The sequence below is a fragment of the Sebastes umbrosus genome, chromosome 20, assembly GCF_015220745.1.
Source record: "Sebastes umbrosus isolate fSebUmb1 chromosome 20, fSebUmb1.pri, whole genome shotgun sequence".
Lineage (NCBI taxonomy): Eukaryota > Metazoa > Chordata > Actinopteri > Perciformes > Sebastidae > Sebastes > Sebastes umbrosus.
Window position 1 is genome coordinate 3,418,194 of NC_051288.1, and position 24,314 is coordinate 3,442,507.

General features: G+C 43.3%; 1 protein-coding gene and 1 long non-coding RNA gene across 16 annotated transcripts in view; one reads left to right on the forward strand and one right to left on the reverse strand.

Annotated features, from left to right (window-relative positions):
- cacna1g (calcium channel, voltage-dependent, T type, alpha 1G subunit) overlaps positions 1-24,314 on the reverse strand; it is a 351,728-nt gene that overhangs the window by 6,119 nt on the left and 321,295 nt on the right. For 12 of the 15 annotated variants that reach the window (XM_037754992.1, XM_037754991.1, XM_037754985.1 and 9 more), the window contains 3 exons: positions 21,774-21,981; positions 18,286-18,455; positions 10,954-12,641 (listed from right to left, as the gene is read on the reverse strand). In XM_037754992.1, the coding sequence (XP_037610920.1) occupies positions 11,682-12,641; positions 18,286-18,455; positions 21,774-21,981 (1,338 nt within the window). In that variant the 3' untranslated portion in view covers positions 10,954-11,681. Of the gene's footprint in view, positions 1-10,953; positions 12,642-13,389; positions 15,062-18,285; positions 18,456-21,773; positions 21,982-24,314 lie in introns of those variants that run through there. The other 3 variants (XM_037754983.1, XM_037754981.1, XM_037754995.1) reach the window with 3 other exon arrangements.
- On the forward strand, positions 5,824-10,817 carry LOC119479420. The gene is made up of 2 exons (XR_005204680.1): positions 5,824-5,932; positions 9,367-10,817. It is a non-coding gene; the product is annotated as an uncharacterized LOC119479420 (long non-coding RNA).

The following is a 24,314-nucleotide window of genomic DNA, read 5'->3' on the forward strand; positions in this document are numbered from 1 at the left end:
GATTCTGATGGGACAGGAAACAAAGTGACAGGCGTGACTGGAGTCATAATAACAACAGGTCAGTTTTTATATATAGCAACACACTTTGAAATTTCAGTTGCTTTCATCGTGTACGATTAGGCTGACTTATTCTTCAAATGACAATTCAACTGCTTTCATCTCTTACATTTCTACTGGAGATGCAACTTCTTTCAGGGCTTACATATCAGCTGACATTTCCGTTGCTTTCATGGTTAAGACCTCAAAGGACATTTCAGATGCTTTCATCTCTTTTCACTTCAACTGACACTTTAACTGCTTCTAGCCCTTTCCCTTCAACTGTTAATTCAACTACATTCAGCTCTTACATACTTTTCGGCAATTACACTTCAACTGATTTCGACTGCTTTCAGCTTCAACACTTCAATTGACACCTAAAGTGCTTTTACTGCACACACTTTAACTGTTTTCCAGCACTTAAACAGACATTTCAGTTGCTTTCATAATTCATCTCTTTTACTTCACCTGACGATTGCTTTCAGCTCTGACTGACCAAACGTTGATTCAACTATTATTAGTGCTAAAATGACAACTCAACGTTTTACGCAGCTTAAGCTGAAATTTTCATGCTTTCAGCAATTACACTACAACTGATTTCAAATGCTTCCAGCTTTAACATTTCAACTGAAACTTCTTTTGCTTTCATCATTTATATGTCAGCTGACTTTTACATTTTTCTTATTTCAGTCATATTAAACTACAACCCCCATCAAATATTTCACATGCAAAGAACTAACATTTTACTGTAAGACATTTTAACTGGTTTTCGGTGTTTGCAAGTGCAATTTTCAGTGCAGGGGACCACACTTATGTTTTCTTTAAAAGCATTTATATGTTCTGGGGAATGTAGGAGTAGAGAGACTGGGTTTAAATATAACAAATTAAAGATCTGAAAGATGTGCAACATTATCCCATCACAGCTCTAAATACCACAATTCACACTGCGATCATGAGCATAGTTCTCTACTTCTCAATGCACACAGTGAAGGTGTTTCTGTAAAGGTGACATGAAATAATTTATGGCACACACCACACCTGGGGTAAATAAGCACATTAATAATTCAATAATGGAGTTCAATCTGTTGGCTATTTAAAAATAGTAGCGTGAAAATGAAGTGTTATGTTTCCTCAGAATATACCAGGCTGGACCTCTAAATATTTCAAACGGCTTGTGCCTGTCTTGCGTGGAAGAAAAGCACTTTAATGCTTATAAAATATTAAGTTGTAGACTACATGAAGCTGTGAACTTATGAAGTCATTGAGTGTTTTACTTTACTAACTGTAATAACTGTTGATTTTACTTGTGCATTTGTTTTCTAGTATAAACATAAAATTGTATTATGACAGTATTAGAAATATGAAATTAATTGTAAAAGAATAAAGTACATAAATCAATATTAAACACAATTATTAACACTAGCACACAATATGAGAATACGCATCAACTACTTTCAGCGCTTGCATTCAAACTGAGATTTTGCATGCTTTCCGCAATGCAGGCTGGTCTCATTCACTGTTTGTTGCTATACCTACCAAAAGTAATGCACTGTCATTTGTATATATCCCACAAAATCAATTACAAATGTAATCGTGAAACAGGAAGTATAAATAGCGGCGTACACCGCAATGGGCGGGTCAAAAAATGAGAACAGACTTTTGCCCAGGAGGCCGGCGTTTGTGTCCCATGTGAAACCAGAAGACAAACTTTGATTTATTTGTCACGTAAGTTACGTACTTCAGCAACGCCAATTTTAAGCCAAACACGATCTTTCCATAAGCCTAACTAAGTAGTTTTCTTGCCTAATCCTAAGGAAGTTGTTTATTGTGGAGGTGGAAGTTTATCTTGAAACGACGGTGTGCATGAAACAAGCTGAAATTGACACGTTGCTGGACATGCGTAGATGTCCAGCAACGAATAGGAGGAATAACTTTCATAATTTTCACAAGATATCATTCAAACCGTCGTATGAGAACACGTCGTGGAATTACACTTCAACTTAAATTATTTCAGTGTGGCAACATCAGCTGACACTTCAACTTCTTTGAGTGCTTTGACTAAAATGGCATCTTCCATACAATATTTCATTTGCCAAAAATGAATATTTAAAGACATTTAACTTCTAAATTGCGTGTGCACCTGAAATTTTGAGCATAAGTAAACAGTGTTTTTTTGAAAATTTTTTACTTAATACATTTTTCTAATCATTTTCTCTGGGGAATGTGGAGTTGAAGGAACGCTTAATTTAGACGAAAGAACAATATGCAACCGTAACACTGCTTGCTCTAAAATACCACAACAATTCATACTACAAGAAACACGGAAACAATGAAACAATGACATGTTTGACCCATATTTGACGTGTATTAAATTGTGATATGTAATGTCGAATGCAGAAACTGGTTTAATCAGGTATTCCCAATCCTTCTCCCATATGTGCAGAGCTTCAGGCACCCAGTCCTCCTGTGTTGGGAGAAGCAGCTGTATGCTTAGCTTGCCTTGTTTTGGCATAGTAAAGACCTTCTCAAATCTCCTTGCTCTGCTCCACCTATTGTAGGCCTCTGCCAAACACTGACTAACACTGGTAAACAAGAATGTCTTGTGCCCATCATCAGTCTTTTGTTTTTTTCATGCACTGTTGTATTGCATCACACATTTCCAACCCTGTTGACGAGGAGGGCGGTTGTTATTTGGAAGCCATCAGCCGTCTTAATTTGGTCTAATGAATCAGATGGATTGTTATTCTGTCTGTTCTCAGGGTTCGGGGGGGGGGGTTAAGTGGTTGGAAATGAGACATCAGGTATAGACAGGAAGCTGTAATCAGACCTATAGCGTTCAAAAAACAAAATGATACATGTGTTTATAATATTCCACTGTGTCTCAGATAACCCGCTATCATCAGCCAAGGAATGTAGAAATGAGAATATAAAAGGACCGAGACGGGTGAGAGGAAAAGCAGCGGGGAGAATGTCATAGGAGATAAAAAAACAAAGAGTGGAAAAAGTGAGAAAGAAGGCACATGTCGGAGAATGAAATTGTGTTTCGAAATTGGTGTTTTCGAGGAAAGCAGTGAGGGTGGAAATGCCGGTCTGGATTGATATATTCACAGACACTCGAAAATTGGCAACGCGTTGAGAGATTTCAGACTACTTCAAAACAAAATTAGAATTTTCAAAATGTAAGTGGTTCCAACTTCTTTTAAATTGTATGAGGCCTCGGAGCATCATCATTCATCAACAGCCAAACCGTGAGATGTTTGAATATTTGTACTTTAGTTCTAGCACTGTTACTGCTGGCAAGAAATCCACATTTACATTGCTAATGCCCAGCACCAGCTTTCATCCCAGTGATTGCTGCTGCTCATTCATATGCAAAGAAAACTGCAGTAGAGACTCCTGTTAAGTTTTTATGCATTGGAACAAGCAGTTGAATGTGTAAATGAATAGACGTGTCATCTCTAGTATCTGTAATTTCTGGAATAGCTATATAGCTGACACAAGTGATTATTTCAAGATCTTACAGAATTTAAATTCTAAGCAGATTTTGTATGGACGAGTCTCGAAGACTCCAAGCTGAAATATCTCAACAAATATTTGATGGATGCCGTAACAGACATTCGTGGTCTCCAGAAGATAAAGCCTACTGATCCTGGTATCCTCTGACACCACAATGAGGTTGTAGGTTTTGAAGAGCAACATTAACACCAGCTGAAAATCTTGTTTTTGCTGACTCCGAGTGGTTTACTTTACTGAAGTGATGTAGACGTGTTCCCTTCGGGTGTGTCAGTACACTGTGACATCACTTCTGGGTGCGGTTAGGCTTACAAGTGCTTTTAAAAGCCTGTTTTTAAGTTACACTGTACATGAAATCTGACAACAATTATTAGATGGTCCCCTCGGGATGCACCGAGGGGATTACATTTGGGTACTCACCGATACCGAGTACCGATTCGAGGACTTCTCTGTGCCCAAAGACCCTCGTTAACAGCCAGCTGGAGGGTGTGAGCGACACACGGCAGGCTGGGGAGTCCTGCATACGAGGAGGTGCGCCGCGACCGGCTCTAGGTCGGCTTGGAAAGGATCGCCGCACCGTGGACAAAGGGCTCGCTGCGCCCTCTCTCCCACCGGGGAGGGACGGGGCCCCCTGCTCCCGGTGCCGACTGTCGACCCAGCGGGGTCGGGCGCACCACCATAAAGTGGTATCGGTGCCGTTGTATCTGAGCCGTTTTGCAAGTAAGAGTACATGAACACAGTATAGATATTGGTATCGGTATCGGTGCATCCCTAGATGGTCCCCTCAGGATGAATTATAATAACTGGTAATCCCTTAACCTTTAGTCTAGTGCCATTGTTAGGTCAAAACAGTGCTAATGGTGTCATTAGCAAATGTTAGCATGCTAAAATGCTAAATAGGGAATTGAAATGTGACGTCACCGACAGCAAGTCGGCCATTTTTGGAGGATAAAGGGTAAGAGTGCCATCCGCTGGCTGTTTACACAAAGGTAGGCTAACTTTATGGGTTTCAAGATACAATTGTGTAGTTGGCATTTGCCTTGTAGATCTGAATGTCCGGTACCCACCTGTTTGTGAATCGGACATCGGTCTCCAAAGATTTACATATTTTGAAATGCTGACACATCAGTGACCGTAATGGGTGGCAAACTGTCAAGGTCCTCCTTATTCGTGAGGATCGATATCATTGACTAACTTTAATTTTGTAATATATGGCCCCTTTGCCTCTGTCAGCTTCTCTTTATATAGGTATTTGTTAGGGATGTATCGGGTCCGATACTGTGCTCATGTACTCGCACTCGCAAAACGGCTCCGATACAACGGCAACGATAACCACTTTACGGCAGCGTGACGTTAACCTCTCGTCACCATCTTCGGGTCCTATCGCACGCGCTCACGTTCCACCTCCCCAACCGTGCGGGTGAGACGGGCCGGTGGTGCGTCCGACCCCGCGTGGCCAGCATCCCGCCTCAGCCGGCGCGCGCCAGCCCTCACTTTCATTGCGCCACGGGGTTTTGCCTGCACCTTCTGACTCGCGTGTGAGTCAGACTCCATGGTCCGTGTTTCAAGAAAGGTCGGCTGGGTTGCCGACATCGCCGCAGACCCCAGGCACCTTTTACGTGGGCCGAGCCCCGCCCTGGGGGCACGACGCGGTTGGGGCGCACTAAGAACAGTGTGCCCCGGTGACTCTTTGGCCCACGGCCCCGTGAAGCACCTTCGCCCTGAGCATTTCAAAGCCGACCTAGAGCCGGTCGCGGCGCACCGCCTCGTATGCAGGACTCCCCAGCGTGCCGTGTGCCGCTCACACCCTCCAGCTGGCTGTTAACGAGGGTCTTTTGGCACAGAGAAGTACTCGTATTGGTACTCGGTATCGGCGAGTACCCAAATGTAAGTACTTGTACTTGGTCTGAAAAAAAGTGGTATCGGTGCATCCCTAGTATTTGCACGTACTTTATACATCTCTGATGATGACTATTGACAGATCATAGATGAACAGACCGTTGACAGAAAGTGACAGTCTACCGTAGCTCAGTACGCTAGCCTTCAAAAATGGCGACATGCCCCAGAATGCTCCGTGATTCCCATTCCCTATTAAGATGGTTCACATGGAAACATAAAACCTGCTCAACATCAGCATATTAGCATCGTCATCGTGAGCATGTTAGCATGCTGATGTTAGCATTTAGCTCAAAGCACTGTACAGCATCGCCAGGAGTAGTTCAAGAAGTTTCTATGAACAAGCGTTTGACACTTTTTTCCCCCGTCACTCTGTGTCTCCATTAGAATCCACTGGAGGTGTTGTGGATCCAAACCGACTAGCTGACGTCCTCTGTGAAGGATCAAAATATAAACTTTTCAGAGCCACATTTCAAGCCTACAGATGGTGAGTAAAGATCTTTGATTTAAGAGTTTTCATCATTTTTGTCTGAGCATGTAAGCTCTTGTGTATTTGTATTTGAATATTCATGGCTGCCTGAGCAGACTGAGAACTTAAAGGTCCCATATTGTTAAAAGTGAGATTTTCATGTCTTTTATATTATAAAGCAGGTTTAAGTGCTTTATAAATACTGTTAAACTATCAAAACGATCAAGATATGGAGGAATACACACAGCCCGTATTCAGAAATTGTGAGTTTGAAACAAGCTGATAGGATTTCTGTCCATTTGTGATGTCACAAATATACAATATTTAGACCATTACACGTTTTTAAACGTAAATATTCTAAATGTGTCCCAGTTTATTTCCTGTTGCAGTGTATGTAAATAAAATCAGCTGACAGGAAGTTAATATGGACCCAAACTGTTGCCTAGCAACGCATTCCGTTGCAATTCCATTGAAATGCACTAAAACGGAGCGTTTCAGACAGAGGGTAAATACAGGTATATTCAGACAGACAGTACGAGGAAAATAAAGTGTTTTTTGAACATTACAGCATGTAAACATGTTCTAGTAGAAACACAAAATACAAGTATGAACCTGAAACTGCGCACCATAGGGGACCTTTAATACAAATTTAAAAGCTAAGGAGAGCAAGAAGAGCGTAGAAAACTGAAATCTTGCAGATTAATTCGGTCCTCAATTACACTCTATCATGATATCACGTTGTGTTCTGTTATATTGGTATATCCTGTTGTAAAGTGAGTGGCATTTAATATGGAAATTATTCAGCATATTTACATAATTGCCGTAGCTCTGTTTTGCCAGTTGTTTAGCATGATGCTAATTTAAATCACCGAGCTGATTTCTTTTTTTAGAGTGCTCGGGTTATTGTTGTCAGTAACACTTATCCCTGACAGAGAGATGGTTACGGAACAGGTCTGCATTTTAATAAGATGTGGTGTGCAGCCCACTGAGACACACACGCACACTAATATAGTTTAGTGTAAGATAAGGCAGTTGGAGGGGACACGTAAAAAAAAAAGTAAATCTATAGAACTCCATAAAAAATATGATAAAAATTTGACCTGCAGTTGAAACATCAGTGAAACCTAACATAACTGTCTGTTAATCAGATTGATACTTACACGTTTTACTTTATGGGTTTATTGTCTCTTAGATATTTAGCAGCAGGGGGCCCTTTAAAATTATAGAAATGTGTCATTATCGCTGTTTAAAGCTGCTTTGTTACTATGTTTACTGCTCACATTATTTTATCAATTTCCAAAGGCAATTGTTTTTGCCTTAGGAGTTCTCCTTGGCTCCTGCTGAGATGTTAGCACTTTCATAATTAGGTAAAATTAATCATTTAATTCATTGTTTTGCATAAAAGTCTGACCAAATATTAACACTTGAAAGAGGATTAACAAAGAAAGAGCCCAGATCAATGCGGATGAGTCATATTTTTTGCCTACCTATCTTTGGTTTGTGTTTGTGAACTCTATGCTCATTTGTATACATGACATTTCTGCAGTGAATCATGTTACCTACTTGTTATAGCACCTCATACTGACCACAAAGCACAAATTAAAGTCGTCGAAGTCAACACGTTAACGCAAAAATCGTTTTAACGCCACTAATTTCAGTAACGTAATCGATCTTTCAGAGGTTTTAACAGGATTAGTTTTAAAACTAGGGTATCATATGAAACTAAAAAAAACTAAGAAATCCATCGGTACAACCATGTCATACTAGCTTGTCGCTAAATAACGCTACAAACTTACGCTAAATTTTGGCGTGGAAAAACTGTCATGGCCATTTTCAAAGGAGTCCCTTGACCTCTGACCTCCAGATATGAGAATGTAAATGGGTTTTATGGGTACCCACGAATCTCCCCTTTACAGGCATGCCCACTTTATGATAATCACATGCAGTTTGGGGCAAGTCATAGTCAAGTCAGCACACTGACACACTGACAGCTGTTGTTGTCTGTTGGGCTGCAGTTTGCCATGTTATGATTTGAGCATATTGTTTTATGCTAAATGCAGTACCTGTGAGGGTTTCTGGACAATATCTGTCATTGTTTTGTGTTGTTAACTGATTTCCAATAATAAATACATACATTTGCATAAAGCAGCATATTAGTCCACTCCCATGTTGATAAGAGTATTAAATAATTGACAAATCTCCCCTTAAGGTACATTTTGAACAGATGAAAAATGTGCGATTCATTTGCGACGAATCACGATTAACTACGGACAATCATGCGATTAATCACGGTTAAATATTTGAATCGATTGACAGCCCCTAGTAATAATGCATTAGTGCCTCGTTACCGTAGATACATTCTCTTCCTTTGAGGTTTGTATGGCCATGTTTCCTGCATTCTTTAACGGTATGCTGATGTCTGTGTTAAAAGCAGACAGGATATTTTTAGGCAGCGACCACATTTGTCTCCTGCTGATACATCTCACAATAACAGAGCAAGAGCTCAAAGTGCAACCAGTGTTACATCATTCTCGCTGCCATACAACTATGCAATTATTATGTAACTGTGCATTAGATAGTTCAAATAAAAAAATAAAGAGAAGATGTATTAATAACATATGGTATTGGCTTGAAGGAGAAGATCCTGTTCCAAATGGAGGAACATGTAGACATCCATCGAGGCATTTTCTTTCCTTTTCTGACACTGATGTGATACACAGCTAAAGCTCTTTAACCTGCTGCTGCTACCAAGCCAATAATTACAGTTGTCAAAAGGTGCAGAAGTTTTAAATCAGTGCATTCTATGTGTTGCCTTCATCAATCTCCAATCATGAAGGAGAACAACAGATTTTGGGATAGGTAGCCTCTTTGTCGATGCTAAATGATGAGAAAAGTTAAAGTAAAGTTATGACTTTATTCTCGTTATATTGTGACTCGTTATATTGTGACTTTTTTCTCGTATTATGACTTTATTCTCGTTATATTACGACTTTTTTCTCGTAAAGTTATGACTATTCTCGTTATACTGCGACTTTTTTCTTGTAAAGATATGACTATTCTCATATTACGATTTTTTTTTCTCATAAAGTTATGACTTTATTCTCGTAATATTACAACTTTTTTCAATATTCTGACTTTATTCTGGAAATCTCAGATTTGTTTCCCTCAATGTGGCCCTAATACTCCGTAGTACATTTGCACTTTGGGCCTCACTGCATTAGACTTATATACTATATACTTAGATTATAAACTGTGTTGCTTTCATCAAATGTTTTGCGGCTCAAGACAGATTTTCTTTTTTTTTCTTCGTAAAATGGCTCTTTTGATAGTAAAGGTTGCTGACACCAGGTGTAGACAATGTCTAGGAATGTGGAGTTGGAGATTGAAATCCGACAGGAAATCTAATAATGTTTTGATCTATCAGGGACTATTTTTCTTCACTGTTTCCACAGGAAGTGACGGTAGTGGCAGTGGGGAGAACCCGTATCTCTGTTCAACGATGCTTTGCTCCTGCTCATGGCACCCCCCACAACGCTAGATGGAAGTATCATACGTGATTGGACCAAGTTTTACCTTTTAAAAGAGTGCGCATCCAGAGGTCTGGTAAGCTCCCTTCTTTTCTAACTCTACAACCCAAGATGTGTACGAGCTTACACCGGTCTGATTTTATGCCAATGGGTTGAACCGGGCGTTTGTCACTGTGACACGTTCTGGCAAATCAAAAAACGACACCAGCGACCGGTGATGGCGTCAGGGCACTAAATCCAGCTTATATTGTGTTAGTGATAAGCAAAATGACCACGTGATAAACATAATATTGGCTGTATTCGAAACCGCATACTATACTCAAATAAAAAAAATAAAAATCAGTATATACTGATTTGGCCAAAATGTAGCATGTAGTATGCAAACAAAAGCGGCTGCCCCGGTAGACTACCGGACGTCTTCCCTTAAAAAATGTAACGTTACGCCATACCGTACAGTGAGCTTTCCCCCGCCGTAGTCGCGTAACGTTACAACAATTTAGAGCCGTAACAATGTCTTTCATCATTTTTAAGTTTTAAGGCATAATTGCTATATATATTTAAATATTTCCTTACAGTGTGGGTCGATCACCCTGTTGTTGATCAGCTCATTTTTAATCGATCTGCGGAGCATTACAGCACGCCATCATAACCACCTGCTGCTTTGCTAGCGTTGTGTGACTAAAATGCTTTTCCCCCTCAGGCCTGGATCCATAATCTCCTTCTGTTTTTAGCAAAGACATATGATCCCCTCGGAATATTACACATTTTCAATCCATCTTTTCTGCGGTTGGTGACTCTTTGTCATCTCTGCTTTGGAGCTTGGCTCTGCTAGACATGTCGTGCTTTCTGTCCCCCTATAGCTGCCCGCTCATCTCTGTGATGAGATTGCACAGAAACCCGTCTATATAACTGGCGTTCCCTCTGGGGGAACTTCTATTTCGCCTGGTCTCATCCTGCATAGGAGACTCCTGCTGTGTATTCTCCCCGTTTCTTTCCCTCTGATAGAGAGCAGTGATTGTGGTGAGCAGAGGGTTTGCAGTAGAGATATTAGGTGTGTGTTAACGTTACAACCCCGTTTTTCTCGGGTTAGGGTTTACTCACTAATAACAGTCTCCGATGTCAGTGGAAAGATCGGTTCTGTCTCCTGAGGTCAGATTTATTGTGCTTGTGGGTTCGGGGCGACTTAAGAGTCATCATGTGTCTGCAGTGACTGTTCATTCTTCACTTGGAGATGAAATGTTTCTGATGTCCAGAGGCATATAAAGCTGCTGCTGCTGCAAAAAGTTGGATTAGCACATTCTAAGAAGGAGTCAAAGGAGAAGTCGGGTTAAAAAAAACAACTGTCAAATAAATTTGAATTTGTTGTTTTTCTGAAATTGTTGTAGTCCGTCTGTCTGAGACCCTCGGGGAGAATCAAGCAATCAATGAAAAAACTTCAAGTGCAACCTCCTGTTTTCCTCTAACAATCAAACCACCACGGTCTACTGCGTGTGCTTAAAAATCCAAACTCAGTTTAATGACTTGTTTTTTTATATATATATTTATATATTATTCCTACAAATACATGGTTTTCAGCACTTTGAAAAACGTTCACTTTCCTCAGTAAACCAAGAAAGCTAGAAATATCCTACAGTGAAAAAAAAAAGACAAACCATTTTGACAAAAAAGAGAGAAACCACAAAAAAGACATGAAAATAACAATCGAAAGAAATTAAAAAACAACATCCTGTACAAACACTATGGCCCAATAATTTAAGAAAATAGTGTCTCTAAAACGTTCATATTGCTTTGTACCTCCACTGACCTGGGCAGAGCCCACCCTGTGTAACACCAGGCAGTTCAGATGGCGACCACAGAAGGGCTCCAGGTCCCAGGTGCTGATGTCACGCCAGAGGTTACGGGGGGGTCGAGCTGCAGCCGGTGGCATGCAGGCGTAGCAGAAGAGAGATGTTGTCGTTTCATGTGCTCTCTTCTTCTTCTCTGGTTGTTTTGGCAGTAACAATACAAAGACAAGGGATGGTCACACTACTACAGTACTGCACTCCTTATGAAACCAAAGGATGTTTTAACTGTTTGTTGTAGTTTTACCGTTATTACTCTCTACAGCATTATTACTAGAACTATCACCATCACAGATACACGCTGTGCATCGTGTGTTTGTGTTGTGTGAGGGGTTCGTCCAGCTGTGTGCGTGTGTGTGTGTGTGTGTGTGTGTGTGTTGCAGTATCAGTGTTCAGTGCTCAGAGCTTGTCTTCTCTGGGAAGAGTCAGTAGCTTGGGGTTGGTGTTGGGGTTTGGCGAGCCTCCGTCCTGTCCCGAACCCTCTCCGACTCCCAGGTCAAAGGAGTCCTTGGAGTCACTGGAGGGCGCTCTCCTCCGCAGGCAGGTGTCCCGGCCGGGCAGAGGAGGGGGCATCCCCAACCCCCCCACTCCCAGTCCACCCAGACTCGGGTAGAGGCCCGGCTGAGGCTCCAGTCCGTCGGGGGGGTCCACGGAGATGCAGGGCGGACTCATCTTCTTCTTGCGTCGGGGTGAGGGCAGCGAGGTCTGAGTGGGGGTCTGGCTGTGGATCTGCAGGCTGTCGGCCCGCGACACGAAGCCGGAGGAGGTGGAGGCGGTGCTGCGCTGGGGGCTGGACCCCCCCGACGAGGAGCACGCCTCTATGGAGTGACCTCGCGGGTCGTCCAGCCAGGAGTAAGGGCGGGGGCGGGGCGGGGGGGCGCTGCGGCCCTGCGTGTCGGCACTGTGGAACCTCTTCAGCTGCCTCAGGCTCCGGCAGTCCGCAAAGCTGCCGTAACCCTCGTTGCCGCCGCCGTCGTCCGCTACGACGTCGTCGCCGCCAGCCAACCCCGCATGGGTGATGAGGGACACTTCCCGATCTGCTGAGGCCTCCTCCTGCTGGTGCGGCCTGGCCGGTAAGAGCAGAGGAGGCGAGGAGGAGGAGGAAGGGGAGTAAGAGGCGAGGCAGTGCTGGTCATGAAGCTGGGTGTGCACGCTGCTGGGGCGCGAGGGCTTAGGGGAGGTGCCTGGCGTGGCGGGGACCAGGCATAGAGCAGGCTGCTGATGAAGATGATGAGGTAAGGGTGATGGAGAGATGGAGGGGGATGGAGGGAGGCCCAGGGAGGCCACATTCACAAGTCCTTCATTGCTCTCCCCGCCGTCTGAACACAGGGCCTCCTGAGAATCAGTAGACACTGCAACCTGGAGGACGGGGCATGGAGGGGACGGGAAGGGGGGGGGTATTTAGGAGAGAAGGGCGAGGAGATGGAGGTAAATGCGCGGTGCAGGAAGGGGAGGGAGAGATGGAGGAGAGCAAGGGTACGGGGGATCATGGGAGATGAGAGGGGGGAGACTAGTTAGTGAGAGGTGATGAGGATGAGAAGCAGTAGTTTGGGGTCAAAGTTCACAGTCTGGCCAGCGTATTCCCAGAGTCTTCTCTGTGCTTCTCATTGTGAGCAGCGTGGAGTTGAATTGAAATTGCCCATGAATTGTGGAACAGACGTTACACCGAATATTGCGTTTTGTCGAGAGTACGTTGGGTAAACAACCTTTGGTCTGGTTTTATTAATTTACCGTGCAGTGCTTCTGTTGAGGCACAGCCGGTAATTGTGACTCCACTTCACTCGGATGTTTGAGTGTTTCTGCACAGACTGCCGAGTTTGTTTTCCACATTCAATTACTGAAGGAGGAAAGTTTCTCTGTGCTTACTTTAAAGGGCATAAATAATGAATAATGTGAACACTGGCGCTCGCTATGTCTACTGTGCTAAGTTTGTAAATAACTAAAAGGGTTAGTTTGAATTTGCTGAAGTGGGGTTGTAAGTACATATCCACGTTCTGTGAGGTAAAATTACTGTTTTTGTGAATGTAGTTTTGTGGCTTTGAATATTAACGGCTTCAGTTCCCCAGATGGAAAAAAAGGCTGTCTGATGGCGAAGTGTACGCAATATCTGAAATATTTTCACTGCTTTACCTCGCCATCAGACGGCCCTTTCCTACGGGGAAATGAAGCTGTTATATCGCCTGTCTTCAAAGCCACCAGACTCCATTCGTCTATGGCCGCATCGATCGGCTAGTTTGTGTTATTGTATGACTTTCGGATCCGAATTAACATGGCGTCCACAGCGGTACACCGCTTTGCTTCCGTACCGGTACTCCTGTCTGCTTCTCCAAAGTGGGAGCATGCCAACCGACATCTAAGTTACCGTATGTAACGTCTGAGTCAAGTCTGATGTGGAAACCTCCGGGTCACATACGCTGAGAATGGACTCATCAGAGAAGTAGGAAGACCTCGTGTCCAGCAATTAAACTTTTGAAATGAAAAATATTTGAATATTCATAAATTCTGGATTTGTTTTTTGATAAGGAGTATTTCCAAATACGAAGCTCATATCTGTGTTTTTCATCTGGAAAGTGTTTTTTTGTTGTTGTTTTTAGCTGGACAGAAGGACTCAGCTGATCGAGCGCTGGCTGACACAGTGAACTCTGAGCCGGACCACCTGACCCTCTAGCCTTTGACCATTCACACCAAAACCCTTGTAAACCGTCAGCAGATAAATTTACAACCAAATTCTGATCAGAATTTCACCAAACCATCTACAGGGTGCGAGGCCAACAGTCAGAGGGTGAACATAATATGCAACTACTGTAGGAGAGGAAGGGGTTAGTAAGCACAATGGTTGCTAAAAACTCATAAAATGTCCTCAACAGAACAGAAGAGAGAGGAAATGAATAGTGTTTGAATAATAATCGTGTTGCATTAAGTCAATTAAAGTGTCTTGAAATCTATAGAGATGAGGAGGCAAAGGCATGCATGAGTTTTTAGGGGCACAGCACTTTCAACATCATGGCTTCCCCTGCATGAGCCTGAATGGTGGGACCACAGAGACACCTAGTGGTCAAAGATATCACAACCGGGCCGGGCCGATCACCAGCCACGGCAACACAACACCATGTAACAAATAATAACTGGAACATTACTAAGAAAGGATCACACGCTGTCGCACTTTTTTTTAAAAAGCAAAATCAGGTACTGTACTCTGGTTAACAACTTTCAAGCACTATCCTAGTCAATAGAAAATTCACAAGTGCTCTATCACTGTGGTACTGCACGTACAAAAGGGCCGAATGCATATGGACAGCACTCGCTGTCTGTTCTGTAGCAATCCCCTGAGTTGTAGAGTTTGTAATGTAGTAAGTGCACTGCATTGTGGGTAAAATGTCTCAGCCAAATAACATCTCCGTCTGGCTTGAATACATTCTATCACTCAGCTACTGAATAATCCACCGATGCAACGTTACACCTAGCTCCTGCTGCTCTGTATACGAGTATAGAAGAATTAATAAAGTCCCAGTTAGGTGTCCTATAGGCGGAGCTACCTGTTTTTGGAGTTTTAGATGCTTTGTGGCTGATGGTTACTTAGCAGTAGACAAAATGAGTGACAAAGGGGGGGGGGGGAAGGAGGGGAAGCCTGTAATCTGTCTGTTTCTTGGAAGATGAACATGGGAGTCCAGTGTTTCTGAAAGGCCCAGTGGTAGCTAAGTTTGTTGCTTCTTTCAGAAACAGGAGTATCTGTGTTTGAGCAGTAGCTCAGGGTCGGGCGGCTTTTGGGCCCAACTGAGCTGAGATCAGAAAGTACACAGATACAAATGTAGGAGAATGAGATAAGTTAATAACAGACAGGAATACCAGGAAGAAGGAGGCGGAGAAAGAAGGAGGGAGAAAAGTGAAACTGTTTAGAAACATGCGACGAGGAAAGAGATTCAGGAAAGCTTAAAACCAATTGCAACACGGGTCTCAGTATGGAAGCCCTGAGAGGCAAAAATTCTGGTGATCCATTTTTGTAAGTCTGATCTAAATTGTTTTCTCTCCTATGTTTATGACTTAAAGGTCCAATGTGTGAATATAGTATTCATAAGTATATTTTCATTAGTGTATAATCACCTGAAATTAAGAAACTTTGTGTTTTTGTTAGCTTAGAATGAGCCCTTCATATCTACATAGGAAACAGGTCCTCTTCTCGAGTCAGCCATGTTGCGCCGCCATGTTTCTACAGTAGCCCAGAACACACAAACCAAACACTGGCTCTAGAGAGAGACTTTTGCGTTACCTGAAGGCCACCGTAGTTCTCCGACACGCTTGTGAAACTGCGGTAACGTGAGCCGCAGAGTGCAAAACCGTGGTACTGCCAGCTGCCGTCTGACTTCCATTGCTCCTAAAATAGTGTTATTACGGTAAGGTTGACCTCTGCGCAAGGCGAACGCAGTTACCGCGGTTTCGCACTCGGCGGTTCACGTTACTGTAGAAGACTACAGTAACTCAAAGGGAGGAGTGAGTGGAGGGGTGTAAATCCTACACACTGTACCTTTTAAAAGGGACAAAAGGATTTGGCGACATCTAGTGGGGTGGTTGCAAATTGCAACCGACTAAATACCCCTCCGCTCACTTCTCCCTTTCCAAGACTGCAGTAACGTGAGCCACCGATGGGATAACACGTGGTAATTACTAGGGATGCACCGATACCACTTTTTTTCAGACCGAGTACAAGTACAAGTACTTACATTTGGGTACTCGCCGATACCAGGTTCCGATACGAGCACTTCTCTGTGCCAAAAGACCCTCGTTAACAGCCAGCTGGATGGTGTGAGCGACACACGGCAGGCTGGGGAGTCCTGCATACGAGGCGGTGCGCCACGACCGGCTCTAGGTCGGCTCTGTGCGAAGGTGGCTCACGACCCGTAGCTTTACAGCGCTCCCCGCCCGGACTTGCCGCACAGTGGACAAAGGGCTCGCTGCGCCCTCTCACCCCGCCGGGGACGACCCCCTGCTCCCGGTGCGACTGTCGACCGGGGTGGCCCACGTAAAAAGGCGCCAAGGGTCTGCGGCGATGTCGGCAACCCACCCTACTTGAAACACGGACCAAGGAGTTTAACGCACGCACGAGTCAGAGGGTGCAAGCAAAACCCCGTGGTGCAATGAAAGTGAAGGCCGGTGCGCGCCTGCTGAGGTGGGATCCCGGCCCAGCGCACCACCATAAAGTGGTATCGGTGCCGTTGTATTGGAGCCGTTTTGCTAGTACGAGTAATATAGGACCCGATACCCAATACTGGTATCGGGTATCGGTGCCTCCTTAGTAATTACCATTATAACACTAATATAAGGAGCAACAGAAGTCAGACGGCACCACGGTTTTGCACTCTGTGGCTCACATTACTGCAATTTCACAAGCATGTCAGAGGACTACAGTGGCCTTCAGGTAACAGAAAAACATGAAAGGCTCTCTCTAGAGCCAGTGTTTGGTTTGTCAGTTCTGTGCTACTGTAGAAACACGGCGGTGCAACATGGCAGACTCTCCGTGAAGAGGACCCGCTACCTGTGTAGATTTGAAAGGCTCATTGTACGAACACACGACAATTCTTCGTTTGGAGATAGTTTGAAGTTGAGTAAGTCGTTTTTGTGTTTTGTTCGTTGATGTTTTATACTGTGCTGTCTTGTAATGTACTGTAATATGTTGTTAAAGCAAGAATGAAAAAATTGTAAAAAAAAAAAGTATCTTTGAGTCTTGTTCCCTGAAGGCAAAGCTTTCGATTTACCGGTCCATCTACGTTCCAACCCTCACCTATATGGTCATGAGCTTTGGGGGTAGTGACCGAAAGAATGAGATCGCGGAAACAAGCGGATGAAATGAGTTTCCTCCGTAGGGTGGCTGGGCTAAGCCTTAGAGATAGGGTGAGGAGCTCAGATATACGAAAGGGAGCTGGGAGTAGAGCCGCTGCTCTTTCGCATCAAAAGGGGCCAGCTGAGGTGGTTCAGGCATCTGATCAGGATGCCTTCTGGATGCCTCCCTTTGGAGGTTTTCAGGGCACATCCAACTGGTAAGAGGCCCCAGGGGTAGACCCAGAGCACGCTGGAAAGATTATATATCTCGTCTGGCCTGGGAACGCCCGGGCCCCCCCCCCAGGAAGAGCTGGAAAAATGTTGCTGGGGAGAGGGACGTCTGGAATTCCCTGCTTAGCCTGCTGACCCCCGGATAAGCGGAAGAAAATGGATGGATGGATTTCTGCTAATAGATCCCCTTAAAGAACAGAAAAGAAAGATTGTGCCCACAAAATATTTCTAAAGTTCCTTATTTTTTCATCTGGTCATTTTCTTAAGTGTTTGTTGTTGTAATAATCATTTTGGCTACAAGAGGCTGAAGTGCACCACTACCCCATGTTCTAAATAAGACTAAAAGCATTCATGTTTTCTCTAACGGCACATTAGCACACATTAAAATACATTTCTAGCCAAAAGAAAGACATGGCAGTAATGTTACATAACTTGCTGACACACATATACTGTATGTACCTTGTATTTAGAATGAATGTATGAATTTAAACTCACCTGGAAGAAAACATGAATGCTTTGAGTCCCATTTAGAACATGTGGAAAGTGGTGCACTTCAGCCTATTGTGGCCAAAATGAGTATTACACAATAAACACAACAGATGTAAAATGAAATGAAGGAACTGAGAACGATTATCCGGACAAAAACTTTTTTTTTTTTCACCTGTTCTTAAGTCATAAACACAGGAGAGAAAACAATATAGATCTGACTTAGAAAATGGATCACCAGAATTTTTTTTTCTCACTTGTCTCTCAGGGCCTTCCATATATCAATCAGGGCCACAATTTAAGTGGAAAAAACTGAGATTTCAAGAATTATGTTTCATATTTTTTCGTATAATGAATCATTTTTGACTGAGCTTTCATCACATACAGTACAGACACGGACAGGAGAAGACTATAAACGTGCTTTTTCGGAGTAAAGCGAGAGTCTGAAACAGTGCGATTTTAGTCGACTCACCTGTCTGCGGAGCGTGCGGCTGAGTGCGTGTGTGCGTCTGGGAGGGGGTAGTCTTGGTATGCTCTCCGAGTCGGAGTGGCTGTGGGGGCTGATGGGTCTGAAGAGGTCTGCGGGGACGGCCAGCTGCTGGGAACGCTCCTCCGGTTGTGAACGCACCGAGCTACTGGAGCCTGCGCACAAAAAAACAGCATTGGATATGAAATAACAAGAAAACAGGTCCAGCAGGTTCGTACATCCTCAGAGGAAATGACCTGCATCATCGTAGGGGTGTCCAAATTGCAAAATTGCATTATGTTACAAATCAAGGCCTCCCATTTCTGTCCTATTGTAATGAGGTGTTGCAAATTCTGGATCAAAATAAATAAATAAGCTACCAGGTAGGGCGGCACGATTATGGCCAAAATGATAATCACGATTATTTTGATCAATATTGAGATCGCAATTGTTTATCACGATTATTCCTAGATTTTAGGGACAAAATTAATTAAGGACAAAACACCTCTGAATTTGGTTCTGAGCGATCGGATCTCAATGCGTCTGGATTGCGTACACGCCTGTACTTAAAGCTGTCCACTAGTGATCGGATCACTCAGGACACTTGTTATGGACAGGTCTGAACAGGGCCAAAAACTCTAAATGTTAACTTTTTACTCTGTTATTGTCATCTATATTGGTTACAGACGTAGGCAAAGTTGTTGGTAACGTTCCGTTAAAGAGAGAAAAACCCACAATGGTCACTGAAATAACTTGAAACTGACAAAAGTAATAATAAATAAAAATTCACTGAAAATTAACTAATGAAAATCAGATATTGTTTTTGAATTATGGTTCAGCAGAATCATTTAAAAAAACAAACTAATGAAACTGGCCTAGACAAAAATGATGGTAACATTAACTTAATATTTTGTTGCACAACCTTTTGAGGCAATCACTGCAATCAAGTGATTTCTGTAACTCTCAATGAAAATTCTGCACTTGTCGACAGGTATGTTGGCCCACTCCTCATGAGCAAACTGCTCCAGCTGTCTCAGGTTTGAAGGGTGCCTTCTCCAGACTGCATGTTTCAGCTCCTTCCACAGATGTTCAATAGGATTTAGATCAGGGCTCATAGAAGGCCACTTCAGAATAGTCCAATGTTTTGTTCTTAGCCATTCTTGGGTGTTTTTAGATGTGTTTTGGGTCATTATCCTGTTTGAGGACCCATGACCTGCAACTGAGACCAAGCTTTCTGACACTGGGCAGCACATTTCGCTCCAGAATGCCTTGATAGTCTTGAGATTTCATTGCACCCTGCACAGATTCAAGACACCCAGTGTCAGATGCAGCAAAGCAGCCCCATAACATAACCGAGCCTCCTCCATGTTTCACATTAGGTACAGTGTTCTTTTCTTTGGATGCTTCATTTTTGCGTCTGTGAACATAGAGCTGATGTGACTTGCCAAAAAGCTCCAGTTTTGTCTCATCTGTCCAAAGGACATTCTCCCAGAAGCTTTGTGGCTTGTCAATATGCATTTTGGAAAATTCCAGTCTCGCTTTTTTATGATTTGGTGTCCTCCTCGGTTGTCTTCCATTAAGTCCACTTTGGCTCAAACAGTGACGGATGGTGCGATCTGACACTGATGTACCTTGACCTTGGAGTTCACCTCTAATCTCTTTGGAAGTTGTTCTGGGCTCTTTGGTTACCATTCGTATTATCCGTCTCTTCAATATGTCATCAATTTTCCCCTAGCGGCCACGTCCAGGGAGGTTGGCTACAGTCCCATGGACCTTAAACTTCTGAATAATATGTGCAGCTGTAGTCACAGGAACATCAAGCTGCTTGGAGATGGTCTTATAGCCTTTACCTTTAACATGAAGGTCTATAATGTTCTTTCTGATCTCCTGAGACAACTCTCTCCTTAGCTTTCTGTGGTCCATGTTCAGTGTGGTACACACCATGATGCCAAACAGCACAGTGACTACTTTTCACCCTTTAAATAGGCAGACTGACTGATTACAAGTTTGAAGATACCTGTGATGCTAATTACAGGACACACCTTAGTTTAATATGTCCCTATGGTCACATTATTTTACATCTTTTCTAGGGGTACCATCATTTTTTGTCCTGGCCAGTTTCATTAGTTTCTTTTTTAAAATGATTCTGTTGAACCACAATTCAAAAACAATATCTGATTTTCATTAGTTCATTTTCAGTAAATTTTTATTTATTATTACTTTTGTCAGTTTCAAGTTATTTCAGTGACCATTGTGGGTTTTTCTCTCTTTAACGGAACGTTACCAACAACTTTGCCTACGTCTGTATTTGCATAAAAACACACAATTCAAATGATGAAGGAAATAAATGATTGTATATACTGTACATTGAAATATTTGCTTTGATTTAAAACCCTTTTCATTAGTAGTTCTAATTGTATATTATAAGCTGCTCAGAGCTAGTGTTAGGAGGTTAAACAGGTCCTAATTCCCTCTATTATCTATTCTATATTGCTGTGAAAACATCTCCATCAAACAACCGATTTTTCAAGTTTCTCGCCTAAAACTACATTTTACGAGATTACATTTAAACACATCATGAAAACATTATAATTTACCTTTGCCCAAAAGTAATTTTTACTGAGCAGAGCTTGAACGTCTCATGATGTAATGTAATGGCACCTCCGTTAACGTTAGTAGCTCCATTATTTAACCAAGCAGGACTGTACTGCCCACCTGCTGCTAACAGCTAATGTTACTAACTCTCTTCCTCTCTCTTTATAATTTACCATCGCCCGATATTCATCTGTACTGAGCAGAGCTTGAACAAAGGATAACGTAACTCAATGGAACCTTCGGTAACGTAGCTCCGTAGCTCCGTAGCTCCGTGCTGTCGGCAGATGCGCTGGTCACTGCGATTACTCTGAGCAGCATCGTGGGAATAAATTACAATATAATAAGTGTAAGTTAGTGTAGTGTAAGTAAATTAATTGTTCCAAATGTTTTAAGGGTTGTGCCTCCACGGCATATTTTGGACTTGAAGTTGTGACAAATTGCAGCTTTATGTCTTTTTCACTCACAGTGAACTTCCACACCAACCACGTGTGTGTGACGTTACTGACTGTGCCGCTGTGTGCCAACGTGAAACCATCATGCAGGGGCTGCTGCATAAGTGTGTGTGTATATGAGACTGCTGAAAAGCGGCAGGATTCGATCGGCTGCTGATTGACGCTGCTTGAGATCTCTAGCTGTTAGTTTAGGAAGCGCTTGATTTATGCAGCAGCAGTTTTCTATGAGGGGAGCATTTTAAACGTCAATATCGCAAGTCGATCATGTTCATTTGATTGTGGGAGGCCAAAATCGTGATCAAGATTAATATTTGATTAATTGTGCAGCCCTACTACCAGGCTGCAACTGTGTTGTCTTAGAAAACAGTGTTTAGGTGTTTTATCACAGGTGCTGGTTTCAATTTATTGTGACATTTATTTGAAATAAATAAGTGTATCACACATTACCTGATTGGGCCCTGTGGGTGCCCAGTATGTGCTGGGGCCCCTGTGACTGTGCTAGAAGATGTGCTGGAGCCGGGGCGGCGTTGCCGCAGGGCTGCAGGGGGAAGAACATGTAGCTGTCGTTGGGCAGGGAGTGTGTGCGTCCCACCGCGGGCTTCCTGACGCTCAGCAGGTTGTCCTCCAGTGGCTCCCCGGGATCGAGCTGCTCTGGCTGGGGGAAAGAGAGAAGTAAGTCAGGGTCCCCCTCTGGAGCTGGAAGAATCAGGTCTTTAAAGCACTTTCACACTCTTTTCTAACACATTCACAGTTGATATCTATCTAACGTGAGCAAAGAGGCAGTGGTCATCAGCGTACACAGAAAACGAGACAAGATCTTTTGCATGTTGGAGTTGACTGGCACGGAGCTGCCACAGATCACAGAAACAAGATAATGCTAGGTTGAAATTTCCAATTTCTTTTTTTAAAGCGTAAGACACTCTGCGTCTCGTGTCTGCATTTACCCCACGTAACTTTACGTAAGCCTGCTCCGTGATTGTGTGTCAGCTGGGGCAGTGTCTGTCCTGCAGCACTGACCCACGACAGAGCCGGTTCACATTCATCACAGAGCTACTGGAGCTCCAGCGCACTTTGCAACCCCAGTAGCAAACACACAACAACTCAGAGCGGAGTGAGAAATACAAAACGACGCCAGAGGACAGAAGTACAAACACAAAAGAAGACTGATAGGAAAGGACCACGAGAAAAGACGTGGACTCACATGTAAAGCACATAGGAAAAAAAGACAGAAAACTGAGGAAGAGAAGAAGGTTACACAGAGAGAGAGAGAGAAGAGAAAGAAAAATAAGAGATACGACTAAAGACAAAGGAGAGAAAAAACTGCAAACTGGCAGGCGAGGAGGCGCACTACTCTACTGGACTGGACTGGAGAGTAACACACATTAGGCTGGAAATGTGGAATGAGAAAAAGAAGAGAAAGTCGGAGGGCACATGGTTAGATTCACCAGGGTCTTTCAACGCCCCTTGTACTCCTCTACTTCCTCAATCCCCTTCCTTTTTTTGTGTTTGTCCCAGCACAATCCCATTAACAGCGATTTCATATCGTGTTGGTCGGGATTCTCCATTTTCTGAGACTGCCAAGGTTACAGTGACCCTCTCTGGGGAAGACGTGCGACTACAGGAGAGTGATGTGATCATTAATGAGCCAAACTGGTTGTTAATTATACCCTGACATCAAGTTGACATTCAATTCATTTTCAATTTAGTGGGGAAGATGTCCTTTTCAATGTCAGAGCCCAGTGGGAGAGGATATAATAGAGGCACGTATAGATTAATCCTGGTGAGGATGCATACATAAGCCTCAATGCATGACGACCTGTCCTGGCGGGATGGACGAGGTGGTAACAAAGAACACCTTAGAGCAGGGAGCAAGACATTATGGAATGAATTATTGTGCGACCATCCCCACTTCATGTGGCTGGCTCCATTTGTCTTCTATGAGGCTTAAATTAAATAGTGACGCGATGGTGTGTGCACTTAAAGGTACAGTGTGTAGGATTTAGTGGCATCTAGTGGTGTAGTTGCAGATTGCAACCAGCTGAATACCCCTCCGCTTACTCCTCCAAGACTTTCCAAGACTGCGGTAACGTGAGCCGGCGAGTGAATAACCGTGGTAATGTTGTTTGCCTCAGAGGCCATCCCTACCGTAATAACTAGGACTGTTAATCAATTAAAATATTGAATCGCAATGAGAAAAGTGTTTTTTTTAACATTAAAGGTCCCATATTGTAAAAAGTGACATTTTTGTGGCTTTTATATTATAAAGCAGGTTTAAGTTCTATATAAATACTGTGAAAGTATCGAAACGCTTAATCCACAGAGAAATACACACAGCCCATATTCAGAAACTGAGCTTTTGTAACAAGCCGTCAGGATTTTTGTCCATTTGTGATGTCAAAAATATACAATATTTAGACCATTTCAAAGTTTTAAATATAAACATTCTAAATGGGTCCCAGTTTATTTCCTGTTGCAGTGTATGTGAATGTCATCAGCTGACAGGACGTAAACATGGACCCAAGCTGTTGCCTGGCAACGCAATTCTGTTGCAATTTCATTGCGTACCTCAAGGCTCTGTGCTGGGACCCCTCCTCTTCACCATCTACATGCTCCCCCTTGGTCAGATCATCCGCCACCACGGTCTCAGCTTTCATTCATATGCTGACGACACACAACTATATCTCAGCACCAAACCATCCACCCAGCTACCCCCACAGTCACTTGTAAACTGCCTACATGCAATAAAAATCTGGATGTCATCTAACTTCCTAAAACTCAACAGCAACAAAACCGAGCTCATGGTTGTGGCTCCCAAGGCCCTGCTCCGGAAGGTTGGAGATCTCCACCTGGACGTTGATGGCTGTTCCTTCTCCCCATCCTCGGAAGTCCGCAACCTGGGTGTCATCCTGGACCCAACACTATCATTCCAGTCTCATATCAGGTTCATCACCAAATCCGCCTTCTTCCACCTCAAAAACATCTCACGTC